Source organism: Euprymna scolopes, chromosome 10 (genome assembly GCF_053919585.1).
Source record: "Euprymna scolopes isolate OS-2025 chromosome 10, ASM5391958v1, whole genome shotgun sequence".
NCBI lineage: Eukaryota > Metazoa > Mollusca > Cephalopoda > Sepiida > Sepiolidae > Euprymna > Euprymna scolopes.
Window position 1 is genome coordinate 161,571,765 of NC_136491.1, and position 14,618 is coordinate 161,586,382.

Consider the following 14,618-nt stretch of genomic DNA (forward strand, 5'->3'; position numbering starts at 1 on the left):
AATCATCAGTGCGGGTTGTCACTATTAACACCAGTCGGTAGATTCGAACCCGACAACATAAGCCATTTCTGGCTTCATTAGCAAGGACCTAATCCATTCGGCTACCGTTAACCGCAAGAAATATTGTTAAAATTTAAACATTTATTTTTAATGCTTTTTAACGTCTGTCAGAGTGATCTAATCATATGATGATCTGCGCATAAGAGTTAAATTGATCGACTTTTTATTTTAACTGAAAGTGCTCAACGATAAGAAACGAGTTTCTTAATTGGATAAATAATGTATCTTTCTGTTGTAACTCTTAGAGAAGCAGCACTTTCAGCCCTAATGTTCATTTTGGGTTTTAAGATTTAGCTGTTTTTATTAAGATTGTTTAGCTATACACTGGAGTATATGAATTGATGAGAGGGAGAGAGAAAAGGTTAGTGTACGTGTCGCATGCGTTTGTCAAGGATTCATTCTCGAACGGTCGCAGTGGCCACGGTAAGTCTAAACGTACATTCGACAATGAATTGTTTTAGGCAGTTAAGAGTGAATACACATGCCAATATACGTGCATATACGTACACACACACACACAAATACACATGTATACATAAAAATATACCAACATACATACACACAACCACATACGCACACACAAATATACACAACATACATGGAAACATACATGCCCATAAATGCACACACATGAACACACCCATATATACGTATACGCACACACGCACGTAAATATATATATATATACATATATATGCACACACATACATACCCATATGTATATGCACACACTTACATGCATATATGTATAGACACATATCTCCAATAAGATATTGATGTATATATACATACATACACACATGTACACATATATTCATACACTTATATAATAACATACATATCCATAAATATATGCATACATATACAGACACACACATGTACATAGATGTTTGTCTGTTTATACTAAGTAAATAAAGTAAAGTTAGGATAAATAAATGAAAGGGTATAGTTAATAATGGGAGTTTAGGTAGAAGCATGATAAAATATGTCCCAATACATATTACTGGTTTAATATTTAGGGGCCTGTATGGATTTGACTTGCTCATTATGGGGATGTTTAAGCTGTATTGGCTCGTAGAAAAAAATAAAATTTTAGATTTCTAAATAGAAAGTAAAAATAAAGATAACGAAAAAAATATAAATAGAATAAGTTAAAAAAAAAAAAAAGATGATAGAGATAATACGAGGAAAGGGTGAAAAAATGATTGTAAATTAAATGCGGTGAATGAGTTGAGGGATCAACTTTTATTTCCTTAAATGGTTTTTGTGTATATATATTGGTTAAATTTATATGTATCAGGGATATAAATGTAAGTAGTAAGAGTTATTAGTAAGACTAGTATATTCAGAGTTAGGTTGAGCTATATTTATAGTTATATGGTTAGTAGGATGTCTAAGAGTTTAAATGTGGTTTGACCGATATAGAGGGCCTGAAAGTTTAAAGGTTAAAGATTATGAAGGTGGTGGTTAAGTTTTAGTAAGTTAGGGGGTCTTGTGGTTTCGTTAAGTTTATATATATATATATATATATATATATATATATATATATATATATATATATATATATATATATATAGGGGTGGGCGCCTAATTTGGTGTTTTGGGCAATGGTTATGTCTAACCTTATTTTCAGTGTCGGGTGTATTGCAAATATAGATAGATATGTACATAGAAACACATACACGCATATCTATCCAGATATAGATATACCTGCATACATACGTTCACCCATGTATACACATGCATACACACACCAACACCCGGAAGCACACGTACGTCTATATGTGCACATAGGCATAGATACACAAAAATATATCTATGCATATATGCATGACCCATGAGCACATACACTCATACACAAACACGTATACAGATACATATAAACACATACACAATCATGCTCGCACATCTACCCACATGGCCACATAAGTACACATGTACTTGCACACAGATAGGAAAGTAAGTATGTGCGTTAAATATAGTGTTTCTGGCACACCTACACAAATGGACACATACATACATACAGGTATCAATATAGACTCTAATAAATGTACACCTATATATGTGGAGAGTTTAGTATTAATTAGTAAGTTAGTGGGGGATAGTTTGATTCATGCATAGACGAATGTGCAAATGTTAGGGGATAAGTGGAGGAATTAAGAGTGTAAGATAGGTAGTTGGATATATATAGAAGGGAGAGAGAGTATGGTGTAGGGGTATGGGGGATGAGAGTATATCTGGGAATATATAGAAATATAGGATAAGTGGAATACTTAGAGACAGAGTATTCGGAGGGAACGGGGTACGTCTAATGAATTAAGAGGTGAGGTGGTTGGATAAAAATTATTAAATTATTTAGAAGAATATTGGGCTATATTTCTAACAAGTAGAAGGGGAATGTGGGTTCTAGACGATTTTTTTCTCTCGTATTTCTTTTTGAATCGTTCTCCCAAATAATAACCATTTCTGTAAGGTCTGACGAGGCTGCTGGATCGTAATTATGGTCCGGCAACCGAAACATATGTAACTGAACAGATAAAACGTTAATAAAAAATAAAACGTATGTATATATATATATATATATATATATATATATATATATATATATATATATATATATATATATATATTACAATTAAATTTACCAAAATGATCCAAGATGGTAAAATTAAAGTATATTATAAATATTAAAGAATTAATATTGATAAAGTTATCTCAGCCAGATGTAAAAGCTCGATAAAACCAAATAGGAGATAGAGCTTATAATACGAGCAAACAGTTAATAAAACATGTTAAAAAACACTTTGAAATGAGTTAAAAACATATTTAATCTGAAAAGGAAACACTAGATAAGTGGATAGTCTTTAATCCGCGGAGTTTCGAAGAAATACTTTCCTTCTCATCAGAGGGTAGGAATTAGCAAAATGTGGGATCGGATTTTGCATGCAAAAGTATTCGATGAAACAACAAGTAAGCCAAAGATCTTACTTGATAACAAAAAAGTGAAGCAGAGGGAATATGATGAAGAAAAAGGTGATTACACATGAATGGATAGTCTGGTGAAAGATAAATAATCCAGTGACGGTAAAATCCAAATATATAACTTCAACAAAGTTAATTGAATGGAAATTATTTCTTCGAAAGGACTATCCACTTATCTAGTGTTTCCTTTTCAGATTAAATATTTTTAACTCATTTCAAAGTGTTTTTAACATGTTTTATTAACTGTTTGCTCGTATATATATATATATATATATATATATATATATATATATATATATATATATATATACACACACACACACACACACACACACACATTTACTGCGTATGTTCAAAACATTTTTCCAAATTGTCACAATTAAGTACAATAAAAATGAATTCTGCACTTTCAGAGCATATTAATCGTAAGTAAACATTTCTGGCTAAAGATTCATTTATATCGCATTCGTATAGTGCGTTTTACACGTGTTTCGTGGAAATTACCAAACAACTTATCAGAAACAGATTTGTTTCTCGAAACAAAATCTCCAATTATTTCTTAGATGAGTTGTTTGGTAATTTCCCCCATTCAAGGAAACGCATGTAAGGTGCAGTTGCACTATACTAATAATAACGTAATATGAGTGTGATATAAATACATCTTTGGTTTGAAATGTTTACTTCAGAGATATATAATCTGATTCATCGGATGGTTAGCAACGGATATGGTGCTTGACTGCTAGTCGCATTTCGATATGACACATTTTTTTTATTCGTTAATTTTTGTGGTGGACTTTATATTTGCATGCAAATAAATCCACATCGCTCTTTATTATAAATGCTGGATGCCTTTTTTATGTAGTCTGTTTTATGTGATTCCATGTTTTATGAAATCGAAACGGATTCTTAAATTAATCCTTGGACATTAGTATTTAGAAGCGGCCACATTTTATTAACAATCTGCTGAAGTTTGTTTTATGAGCTGTATTGATTTGGCACAGTTTAATAAGTTATAGTGAAACTAATGTGTATTTTAAAATTCTCCCAAAAGTTTTCTGTTTTTTTTTTTTTTTTTTTTTTTTTTTTTGTTTTTTCAAATAACTTTAAGTGATACATTTATTTTGGGTGGTAGGTATATTTGGGGGATTTTTAGGAGCAAGTCTACAGTACAAACTAATTTTTTTTTTAATGCAGAAAGGTATGTACGTACACGTCACATAACGAAAATATAGTCCAACAATTACGTAAATTGATCAAGTGTACCTAAGAAAATCATTTTTAACGATTTTAAGTGATTAATGTGAAATCGTTAGTGTTATAGGCACCGCCAAAACTGGGGGGGGCAGGTCAGTACTTTTTGACGGACCGTCTTTTTAAAAATCTACCAAAAATCAGGTAATTATCCGATCGATACGAAATTTTCAGCGATTATTAGGAGAAGAATGAACTTTATAACAGTGTACTTATTTTTCATAAACGATATTTATATATATATTTTTTTTTGCTTACAAAACCCCCCCTTGTTTTGAAGTGGGAACAAATATGCTTAAAATAATCATCTGAGACTGAAATCAACATATTGTGTTGTAAGGGACAGAATTATAGATTAAAAAAAAAAAAAAAAAAAAAAAAATTGTTTGCATACCTTATTTTGACGTCTGAATATCAGAACTTCGATTGTGTTTAATTATCCCGCTTTTGAGTTTTGAAGTGTGAAATTCGGTGAATATGTTAAGTAAAATAATTAATTTAAGTTAAGCAAAAAAAAAAAAAAAAATTTTTTAATATTTATACGAAAAAAGCTATTTTAAAATTTTTGATAAATAAATTAACAATTTTTTTTTAGCGAGCCGAATAATGCATGACCATTATTAAACAGGGCATGCTTTGAATAATCGATACCCAAAAAAACAATTCGATAAATATTGTGCCCTTTGTGTTAAAAATAGCATCTTTTTTTTCGATCCCGTTTGAAAACGTTTGCCGCCTTTGACTATGGTGGACCAAACGCGCTGAAATAATTTTTTTTTATTCTGCTTTAAATTGCCCCCCCCCCATTTTGGGGAGTCTGGCCCCCACACACATACACATTAAAAACCAAACGCATACAAATGGTCACCCATCTGGTACTGGCCAGCCTCAGCTTAATAATACATTGAAATTTTCGTCACTGAAAAATAAGTTTTTTTTGGCCTGTTTGGTCTTCCATAGTTTGCTGTTTATCAGACGAAAACGTAAACAGAGTCGATCTGAACTCTACGTCAACGCGAATATCTGGTTACCTATATGAATAAGTGGAATTATTTGAAATTCAGGTACTTATATTATAATATTTTTGCATATTCTCTTAGAAAATCATCCTAAATCTTAGTTAGACAATAAATAAATTAATTAATTATTTCAAAAACCCTTTTTTTTAAATATTTAAGTACGTTTTTTGTGCAAGACAAAAAATGTCAATTGTTAACTTTTTGGGAAAATTTAACATTTAAAATTGAATTAAAAATAGTAGAAAAAGTTTTACATTATTCTGTTTTCTATATGATAAAATTCAGGGTTTTATCTTTCTGGAAAAAAAAAAGTTACTCAGAAATAATGGATTTTAATAAACGTAATTTCGTTTTAAAAAACAACAACAACTTGATTTTTCGGCCATTTTTGGCGGTGCCTAGTTAATAAGCTGATCGTGCAAATTTTAATTATGGAGATATTTGCCTTTATTTATATATATAGTTCGTGAGTGTCCCTTTTTGCTTACTTAAAAATTGATTTTCTTAGTTAAAAATAAAAACTATCAATTTACGTGATTTTGGAATATGACATCTTCGTGCCAAACGAGTACGCTCGTACATTATAAAAATATCTGTATTTTTGTTTTTAAATTGGTTAAATTTGGGACAAGAATAGATTTTTTAATACTGATTTTAGTGCTTATTTCAATGGTCGCTTATGTACCTTTAAAAATAAAGAAAATACAGAAAAGTCTGCATGATGTAGTACTCGTTGCTGAACGATGTCATATTCCAAAAATTACGTAAATCCATCAAGTATTTTTTTTTTTTTACTATAAAAATCAAGTTACGATTTTTTTTTTTTTTTTTTTTTTTTTTTTTTTTTTTTGCGATTTTACTACTGAACTGTATTGAACATAAGGCTGATTTTTCTTTTTTTTTTTTTTTTTGTTACATCTCAACTTCGATTTGAGTTGTCTCCCATTGTTTATTTAATCTGGATTTAATTATAGCCGACGAAAACATTAGGAATCGCTTAGTCGCAACGTTTAATTTTCTTGAAAAAAAAAAAAAATACTTGATCGATTTACGTAAGTTTTGGAATATGAGATCTCCGTTCTGAAACGTGTATGTACACCATACAGACTTTTCTGTATTTTCTTTATTTTTAATTGCTGCCATAAGTGTCAATTTGAATAAGCACCCTGATTTTAATATTTTTTTTTTGTCAACATAAAAAAAAATATCTAATGTTTTTGTTTTTTTCTAATTAAGATACATATTTAGAATCGCCCTTTATTTTAGAATATGAAACAGTTAAGAATAAAAGATTTGATATTACGTTTTTTAAATTTTGTTTTGAGAAAGTTGGGCACAGGACGAAAAACATTTACGTTTTACGCTTTAATTCAATGATACTTAGATTTACGTCCCTTGAAATTGGCACGTGAAAGTAGAAAGGGAGATAACTTGTTAAGACTTGGAATACTTAAAAAAATACGATTGGATTAATTCAGGATTGGCATTTATAGTTTTGCTTTTGGGATTTTTTTATCTCGTGAATAATAATTAGGACTCTGACAAGAGAATATTCTTATCATTGTTTTGACTCTCGAGTATATATCCGACACAGTTATTTAACTGAGAACCACCTCACTCTATCTAAAACAAGATATTAACTGATATATACTGGAGTCAAAATAATGAAACGAATGTTCTCTTGTCATAGCCCTAATAATGTCTTTAAAATCCGTTATAATTGAACTTTAACTCAAATGAATTCAAGGAAAAACCCAGATTTATTTTCAACCATTTTCAAGGGAAAAAATGGTAAATGTCAGATATACCACTACAGCCCTTGTAACGTGTTATTCCTATTAATTGCATCCTCACATGGACCAAAGTAGACATAAGGTGGGTTTTTAATGAGGGCAAAATCTAGCTTCCCATTAAAGAGCACTCTGGTCTCTCACTTTAAACTAAATTCTAAGCCCTGTCCTATCGTTACAATGTTGGATCTCTGTGCTTTTTTTAGTACTTTAATGGAATGTGTTCTGATGAATTCATAGCACTTATTTCCACTTGATGGAAATACCATCAACTAATCTGAGACGCAGCAAAATCCCACCCCTTCACTATAGAGATCCATAGATGTTAGAAAACTTTCTACTCTAACAGTTTATTTCCTCAAACTGCTACATTTTGGAATTATTCTCAGTTTTCTGCTTCCCTGACTGTATTGACATGTAAAAATTTAAATGTAATGTGAAAAAACATTTTGCTCAAATCTTTGCATAGTGCCTTCGTGGGCATGCTCTCAAATAGTACCTTACATTTAAAAATAAATAAAAAAATTTCCTCAATCTGTAAAGATTTCACATTCACTGACAGAATCAACTGAAGCATCAGAACAGATACTACTTTCTTTGTAGCCAAAATATCAAGGATTTTTTTTACTTGTTTTCGTATTATCAGTTACAGACTATTTTCTTCTAATACATAAAAGTTAAAATGGGCGCAAGCGTTTGTATATTTCCATGAAAGCCTTGGACTTCTCGCATCAGTTAGATTCCGCGAGAAGTTTACACATACTTCTCTGATCATAATATCTCGGATTCGCAAACGGACATCATCTCTTTTTTTTTTTTTTTTTTTTTTTTTATCAAATTAAACAAAATTCCCACCGTGCCATCATCTCCAGTGTTTGTCTTTTTCATATAAATAAAGCGAAACTATTCAAGCGTAAATGCCTGCTTGGTTTTCAGCCGGGTAGTATCTGTTCTGTAATTGGTCCTTGGTCAATGTAGGGGAAACCCTTCATACTGAGACAATTACTATTTATTTGGATACTGCCAGAAAAAAAACCAAAAAACTCTTTAAAATCTGAAGTCAAATTCGAGGAATATTTATTAATTGATGTCTACTGATACCTATTGTCAACATTTCACAAAAGTCGGAGATATGAATTTTTATGAATGACTTCCCCCTCCACTTTGCATAAAGCTAAATTAAACTAAATGTAACCCACATTTGGGCCCTTTACTTCTAATGATTGTTAAGGTTAATCTTGTACATATAAACATAGAAAAACATGTAACTTTATAAGGATGGAGATTTTCTGTATCATTTGAACTATTGTTCTAATCACGCTGCAACAGACATAAGTTCTCAGCAATAATCGGTTCTAAGTGACGGTCTTCTGGCGGTTGAAGGTTCAATCCCAGGTATGGGCGATACGAAGAATATAGTTACAAATTGCTTGAGGCTTTTACTAAGTTATTGTTGACAAAACAAGAAATGTCTTTATATTACAAATTCCATACAAGTAGTGTTCCCTGGGGTCTGAGTGACATGTCTCCTCAGATTTCTAGTACTCCCCGTTTCCCTTTATAGCTGTTGCAAGTATGTTACAGAACTGAATGTTACTCAACACCAGTATCCATTATGCCATATGTTGGAGTGATGGGAGCAAGAGTTATAGACATCACAGTAAGATAGAGTGGAGGGGATATCAAACACCATACAGTGAAAATGATAAATATTTAACAGGGATTGGTCACTTGAGGAGTTAATTGCAAATTGTGTATTATTAGAACTATTAAAGTTTTGGGGATTTTTTTTTTTAAATATAACTCAATCCCGATACTTTAGCATGTATCTTGTGATTAAGATGTATAGGAAAAAAAGCTTTAGAGAAACCAACGTTGATTAACTCCTCTTTAATATTACAATACATCAGTCATGTATTACATTATTTGGATTCTTCAAAATACTGTTCTCATTTTGAGTGCCATTTTCACTACGTTTTCGTCAATGAAACCTCAGACCTTCTTTGGGTATGTCTTGTCGAACTCTGGAATTTGTACAGAATTTTGAATGGAGTCCTTCATTTAATTTATGGAGGTAGCATGTGCTAAATTAATTCACAATTGCATTCTTCATATCACCTGCACTGAGGATTGAGCTATCAACCTACAGAAGAGTGTCACTTAGAACTGAATTTTTACCAAATCACTCTAATATGCCATGGGTAGTTACAGGATGATTCCAATATTTTTCCCAATTCCGTACTAAATATCTGATTCCGATACAGTTACAAATTCTTATTCTTTATAAATCTCTAAATATGTAACTCTAATATCGTTATCTTGTTCCGATTATCATAAAAGTACATCTTAAATGTGTGTATATTTTCTCAAACGTAAAATCACACTTGTGAGGGGGTGATCTATATATTTTAGATTTACTGGAAGTTTAAATCAAATATTTTTTTACTATTACTATCAGCAGTAGAAAACTTTTCTTGAACCAACATAAAATAAAAAGGTAAAGGAATCGTTTTTGGCATTGGAAAATAGGCATAATTTTTTCCAGTTCCAATATGGAAAAAGATTTTTCCAATTTCAATTTATCGTACCCGAAAAATTTCAGAAACATGTATTTTGTAAAAAAATAAAAAAATAAAAAAAATTAAACGGCATAAAAAATATTATTTTGTATCCAACATGAAAATGTTTGTAATTTTATTTAATTTTTCCTTTTTTCTTTCCAGGTTACGTGAACAATTAGTTGTTCTGTGGAAAGCAGCAGTTCCTTCTCTTCGCAGTCATATCATTGCATTCCTAAACAAAGTTGCCAAGGATACGCACACAAAACAGGTAAGCAAAGACGTTTCACATCTACTCAAAATCAAATACTTCGATATTTGTTTGTAAAAAGCTCACCTTAACTGTTTGTACTTAAAAAAGCATTCACCTGAAGAGGGTTGAGTCAGCTTCATCCATCCTTGCTACTGCGTCACTCACAAAGGTTAACCAAGCCTGACGATTTGAAGGCAACGATTTGGTAATCTCTAGTCACTTGCTGTTTCAATGGCAGGCTTTGTAGATTCGGAGCCCATGTTGGGTTTCAGTTTAGTTTTAACCATCATCAGCCAGGTTTTTTTTTATAGGGGAGCTGTGTAATGCTATCCTTAATAAGCTAACATGCTTACACGCAGGTCCACACATAGCAATGTACCTCACAAAGGAGACTAAGACCAAGAATAACTCGAACTCGTTTTTTCCGAGCAACAGCATTTCTAGTTTTTCCTCATTTTCTTGCCATGCGTGACTTCTCATTATGGCTTTTACTGTTATTTCACTCATGGTTCGGTATGTGCATATGGCCTTCTGCACTGTTACAGCTGGAGCAATTGCTTCATAGATGAATTCTCCTGGTTGACGTTGAAGGATATAACTCTGCCAGCGTAGATTTGTGAAGATAACTTTTTGGATGGAGTTGCAACAGTAACATACTGTGTTGCTCGAGAGGATGTGACACAAGTAGTATTGATCAAGTTTTCAATCGTCTAATGTCTTCCACTCTAATTGGCCAGAAATGATTGCCATAAAAGAATCGTTCACACCAACGATTGGTGACACCATATTTTGTTGCTGTGCATTATCTTAGATATTGACTAAAGCCATGAACTGAGCCGACAGAAGGCATAATGTGTAAGGTCAAGTCAGCTCCACCTTGACCTTTTGCTGTGATCATGCCACCAAAATATTTGTAACTCAATCTCTTCAAAAACACTAGCATTGAGGATGATGCACGTTTTGTTTATCAGGCAAAATTCACAGCAAGTATTTTTGCCATCAAGGCATTTACTTTTCCCCAATCTTCAAAGCAACATGCTGAGGTTCATGAATAGCAGATTGGACATGAGCAAATGTTTGGCTGAGTATTGCAATATCATCTGCATAATCTTTTACAGCAAATTTGTGTCCAATCGTGACACTAGAAATTCCTTTAAGGCATTCAAAGTGACCCAGTAAATGGTATAATCGAAAAGTGTTGGAGAAAGTACATCCTTGTTTAGTTCTGGAACCTCGTTCTCATTGGAATCGTCTTAGAAGAATGAAAGTGAATATTTTTGTAGATACTTTAATCAGGATGATAACATGGTAGTTACTGCAGCAATGTTTATGACCTTAAAGAATGGATCAGTGTTGCATTGCTGCAATTTTTGGAGGTATTTTAATCTCTCAGACCCGGTTGATAAATTGATGGATGACAGACCCTAGTATATTTGTTTTAGGATCTTAGCAGAAATGTTATCTTTGCCTGGAGTTTTATTTTTAAAATATATCAACAATAACCTCTTCAAAGGTGGGAAAGTGACAGATTGATGAAGTGATCTCTCCAGCTGATGAGATATCCATTAAGATTTGCGATATATTCGCCATTCTGGTCCAAAATGGTTTGGTTACCATTCCAATCTATCTTTGTGATCGACTGGAGGATGCTATAAAGTTTACAGAAATCCCTAATAGCTGAGGCGTGTTCCATGGTTTTCACCACTTTAAGTTAAACATTTGAAATTTTGTTTACACATCATACACCTTGATAAGCGTCACAACCTCATGTGGGTGAAGCTGTCTCTTATTGACCAATGGTTAGTTTGAGAAAAGAATTCAGGGTACTCTGCCCTGTTGTATCTAATTCATGAAAACTAACATAAATGATTCAAATTCCATGCAGCAAGCGAAGCTGTTTAATACTTTGTTTGTGTTATGGCTTGCAATAAGCCACAAAGAAAACAGAACAACGGAATAGAGTTTAAACAATGTATTACTGGAACAACAACGTAAAAAGGTTACAACTGAAAAGAGTAGTAAACATCACCGAGCGGACGAGGGTCGCTCTGGTGATCAAAAGTTCTATGGTTTATATAATGGATAGAACAGTCCATTTGGAGGGTGATTCCCCCACAACACCCCCCCTCCCAAGCTGATTTCAGCGGTTGTGAAAATCAGTATTTCTTCCTTTTGGGGCAGACCATCAAGGAGTCTGTGCACTTCCTCATTCTGCTGGAGCATCTCGGTTCGGACATCTGTTTTGGAAGGTCTGTCAAAACAGTCATACAGTTTCAATCGCCTCACTGCCGTCCTGCGGTGGTGGTTCTTGATCCTCATAGAAGCGTTTCCTGATTTGGTTCCGATGCCTCTTATGTTGGAACTTTGGGCCCTGAATGATGTATGTAACATGGCCGATTCTTCGTAAGATCGTGCCCTGTTCCCAAAAAGAAACGTTATTTCTAAAATGTCTAAAATACACATTATCTCCGCTGTTAAACTGCTTCGTTGGCATTGTAGAGGTTCTGTTGTGTACTATGTGTTTGGGTAGCAGTTTATCAAATACGGATTTTATTTTCCATCCAAACATGATTTCTGCTGGGGATCCCGCATCTGGCTTGTTCGGATTTCTTGTGATTCTATAAACTTGCAGAAATTGCTGAAGGGCCTTTTCTGTCTGTGTAACGGACGTCTTTTTTAATGCCCTTTTAAGCATATCAATGAAGCATTCGGCCTGGCCGTTTTTTCTGGTGTGGTATTGGAGTGTTGTAATATGCTTGACTTGATACGTCTTGCAAATTCTCTGAGCTCTGTCGAGGTGAACGGTATAGCGTTGTCGCTAACCAAACAGTCTACAACCCCCAAACCGAGTAAACAATTCCAATAAAAAATTTGTCATTGTTGCCATGGTCGGTTTTTTGCATCTTAGTACCTCTGGCCATTTAGAGTAAGAGTCAACTACTATCAGGTAGTAAAAATCCTCCACAGGTCCCGCATAATCAATGTGGATCCTCGACCGTGGTTGTTCAGCCTTAGGCCAAGGTTAATATGTTATCGGTGGTACTTTTACAGCCAATGCACAGCCTTTGCATCTGTTCACCATGTCGGTAATATTTTGGTCCATAGCTGGCCAATAAACAAAACTTCTCCTTAGGCTTTTCATTCTGTTTATTCCTGGATGTCCCATGTGAAAATCCCTGAGAATTCTTTTTTGAAGTGTTTGGGGGATGACAACCCTTTCACCGTATAATAGTATTTCATTGCAACCAGAAAAAATGTCTGAACTGGTGTCACTCAGTGCTAATTTCTGCTTCGTGGTTTGAATGAAAATGTCATTTAGGGATTCTGACTTAATTTCCTGAAGTGTGACCGGCAGTTCGCGGATAATATTATTTATCATGGTTTTTACATCACTATTCATACGTAGTGCTGTGATTACTGAATCTTCAAGAGGTTCCATTTTGGCAAGAATCAGTCTCGATAGACAGTCTGCATGGGCTAGTTGTTTTGAGGGGAGAAATTAAATTGTAAAATTATAGTTCAGCAGAATAGTTCCTCATCTTAATAGTCAGTTCGCAGTGAATGTTGGAAGTCTTTTTTTTTTTTTTTTTTTAAATCCAAAAATGGATATCGATGGCTTATGGTCGGTTTGTAGGAAAAAATGTCTTCTGTACAAGAACCGGTGGAATTTTGAAACTGCAAATATAATTTCTAGGGCCTCTTTCTCGATCTGAGAATAATTCTTTTCCACTGACAAGAAAGTCTGTGATGCGAAAGCAATAGGTTGTTTTGAGCCATCCGGCATTCGATGTAGCATGCACGCCCCAACGCCATATTGACTAGCATCACTAGCTACTATTATGTCCAACTGCGGCTTGAAATGCGCTAGGAATATTTTTGAAATCAGGATTCTTATTTCTTGGAATGATGTCTGGCAATCTTCTGTCCACTCCCAAGCCTTATCCTTTTTCTGCAATTCATTAAGTGGTGCGCGCAATTTGTGCATATTTAGGATGAACTCCTGGTAATAATTTGCCAAACCTAAAAAAAACTCTGCAATTGAGTTATGTTTACTGGTGCCGACATTTCTTTGATAGTGGTCGCCCTATCTGGGTCTGGGCGTCTGCCATCTTTATCGATTATTTGACCCAGGTATTTAATTGTTTGTAAAAAGAACTCGCATTTATCTGCTTTGATCTTAAATCCATAATCTTGTATTCGACTGAATACTTGTCAGATATGTTTTTCATGTTCCTCCCTGCTTTTGCTCGCTATGATAATGTCATCAAGATATGCGATGGCGGTGTACAAGCCGGACAGCATAGTATCCATTACTTGCTGGAATATTGCGGGTGCCACCTTGACACCAAACACGAGTCTTTCGTATCTGTACAAACCCCGATGAGTGTTAATACAGAGGATGTTAGCGCTTTTGTCGTTTACCAAAATCTGTAGGTAAGCGTCGCTTAGGTCGATCTTAGAAAAAAAACTTGCCGCCATTTAATTTAGTAAACACTTCTTCTGGATTAGGTAATGGATAGTGAAAATCTTCTAAGGACCCGTTGAGTCCGGTCGCAAAGTCGACGCAAATTTGCCCGGACCTTTTCTTTACGTAAACTGCCAGAGAAGCCTACTCACTATATTCAATTGTAGCCAGTATACCGATGCTTTCTAATCTGTCTAGTTCCTTATTTATTTTGTTCAGGGGAGCAAACGGGAGATTACG

At 33.7% G+C, this 14,618-nt stretch overlaps 1 protein-coding gene across 12 annotated transcripts in view; it reads left to right on the plus strand.

The window, feature by feature from the left end:
• LOC145286342 (microtubule-actin cross-linking factor 1, isoforms 6/7-like) overlaps positions 1-14,618 on the plus strand; it is a 770,369-nt gene that overhangs the window by 299,536 nt on the left and 456,215 nt on the right. For all 12 annotated transcript variants that reach the window (XM_080135266.1, XM_080135265.1, XM_080135270.1 and 9 more), the window contains exon 11: positions 9,826-9,931. In XM_080135266.1, the coding sequence (XP_079991392.1) occupies positions 9,826-9,931 (106 nt within the window). The remainder of the gene's footprint in view (positions 1-9,825; positions 9,932-14,618) is intronic.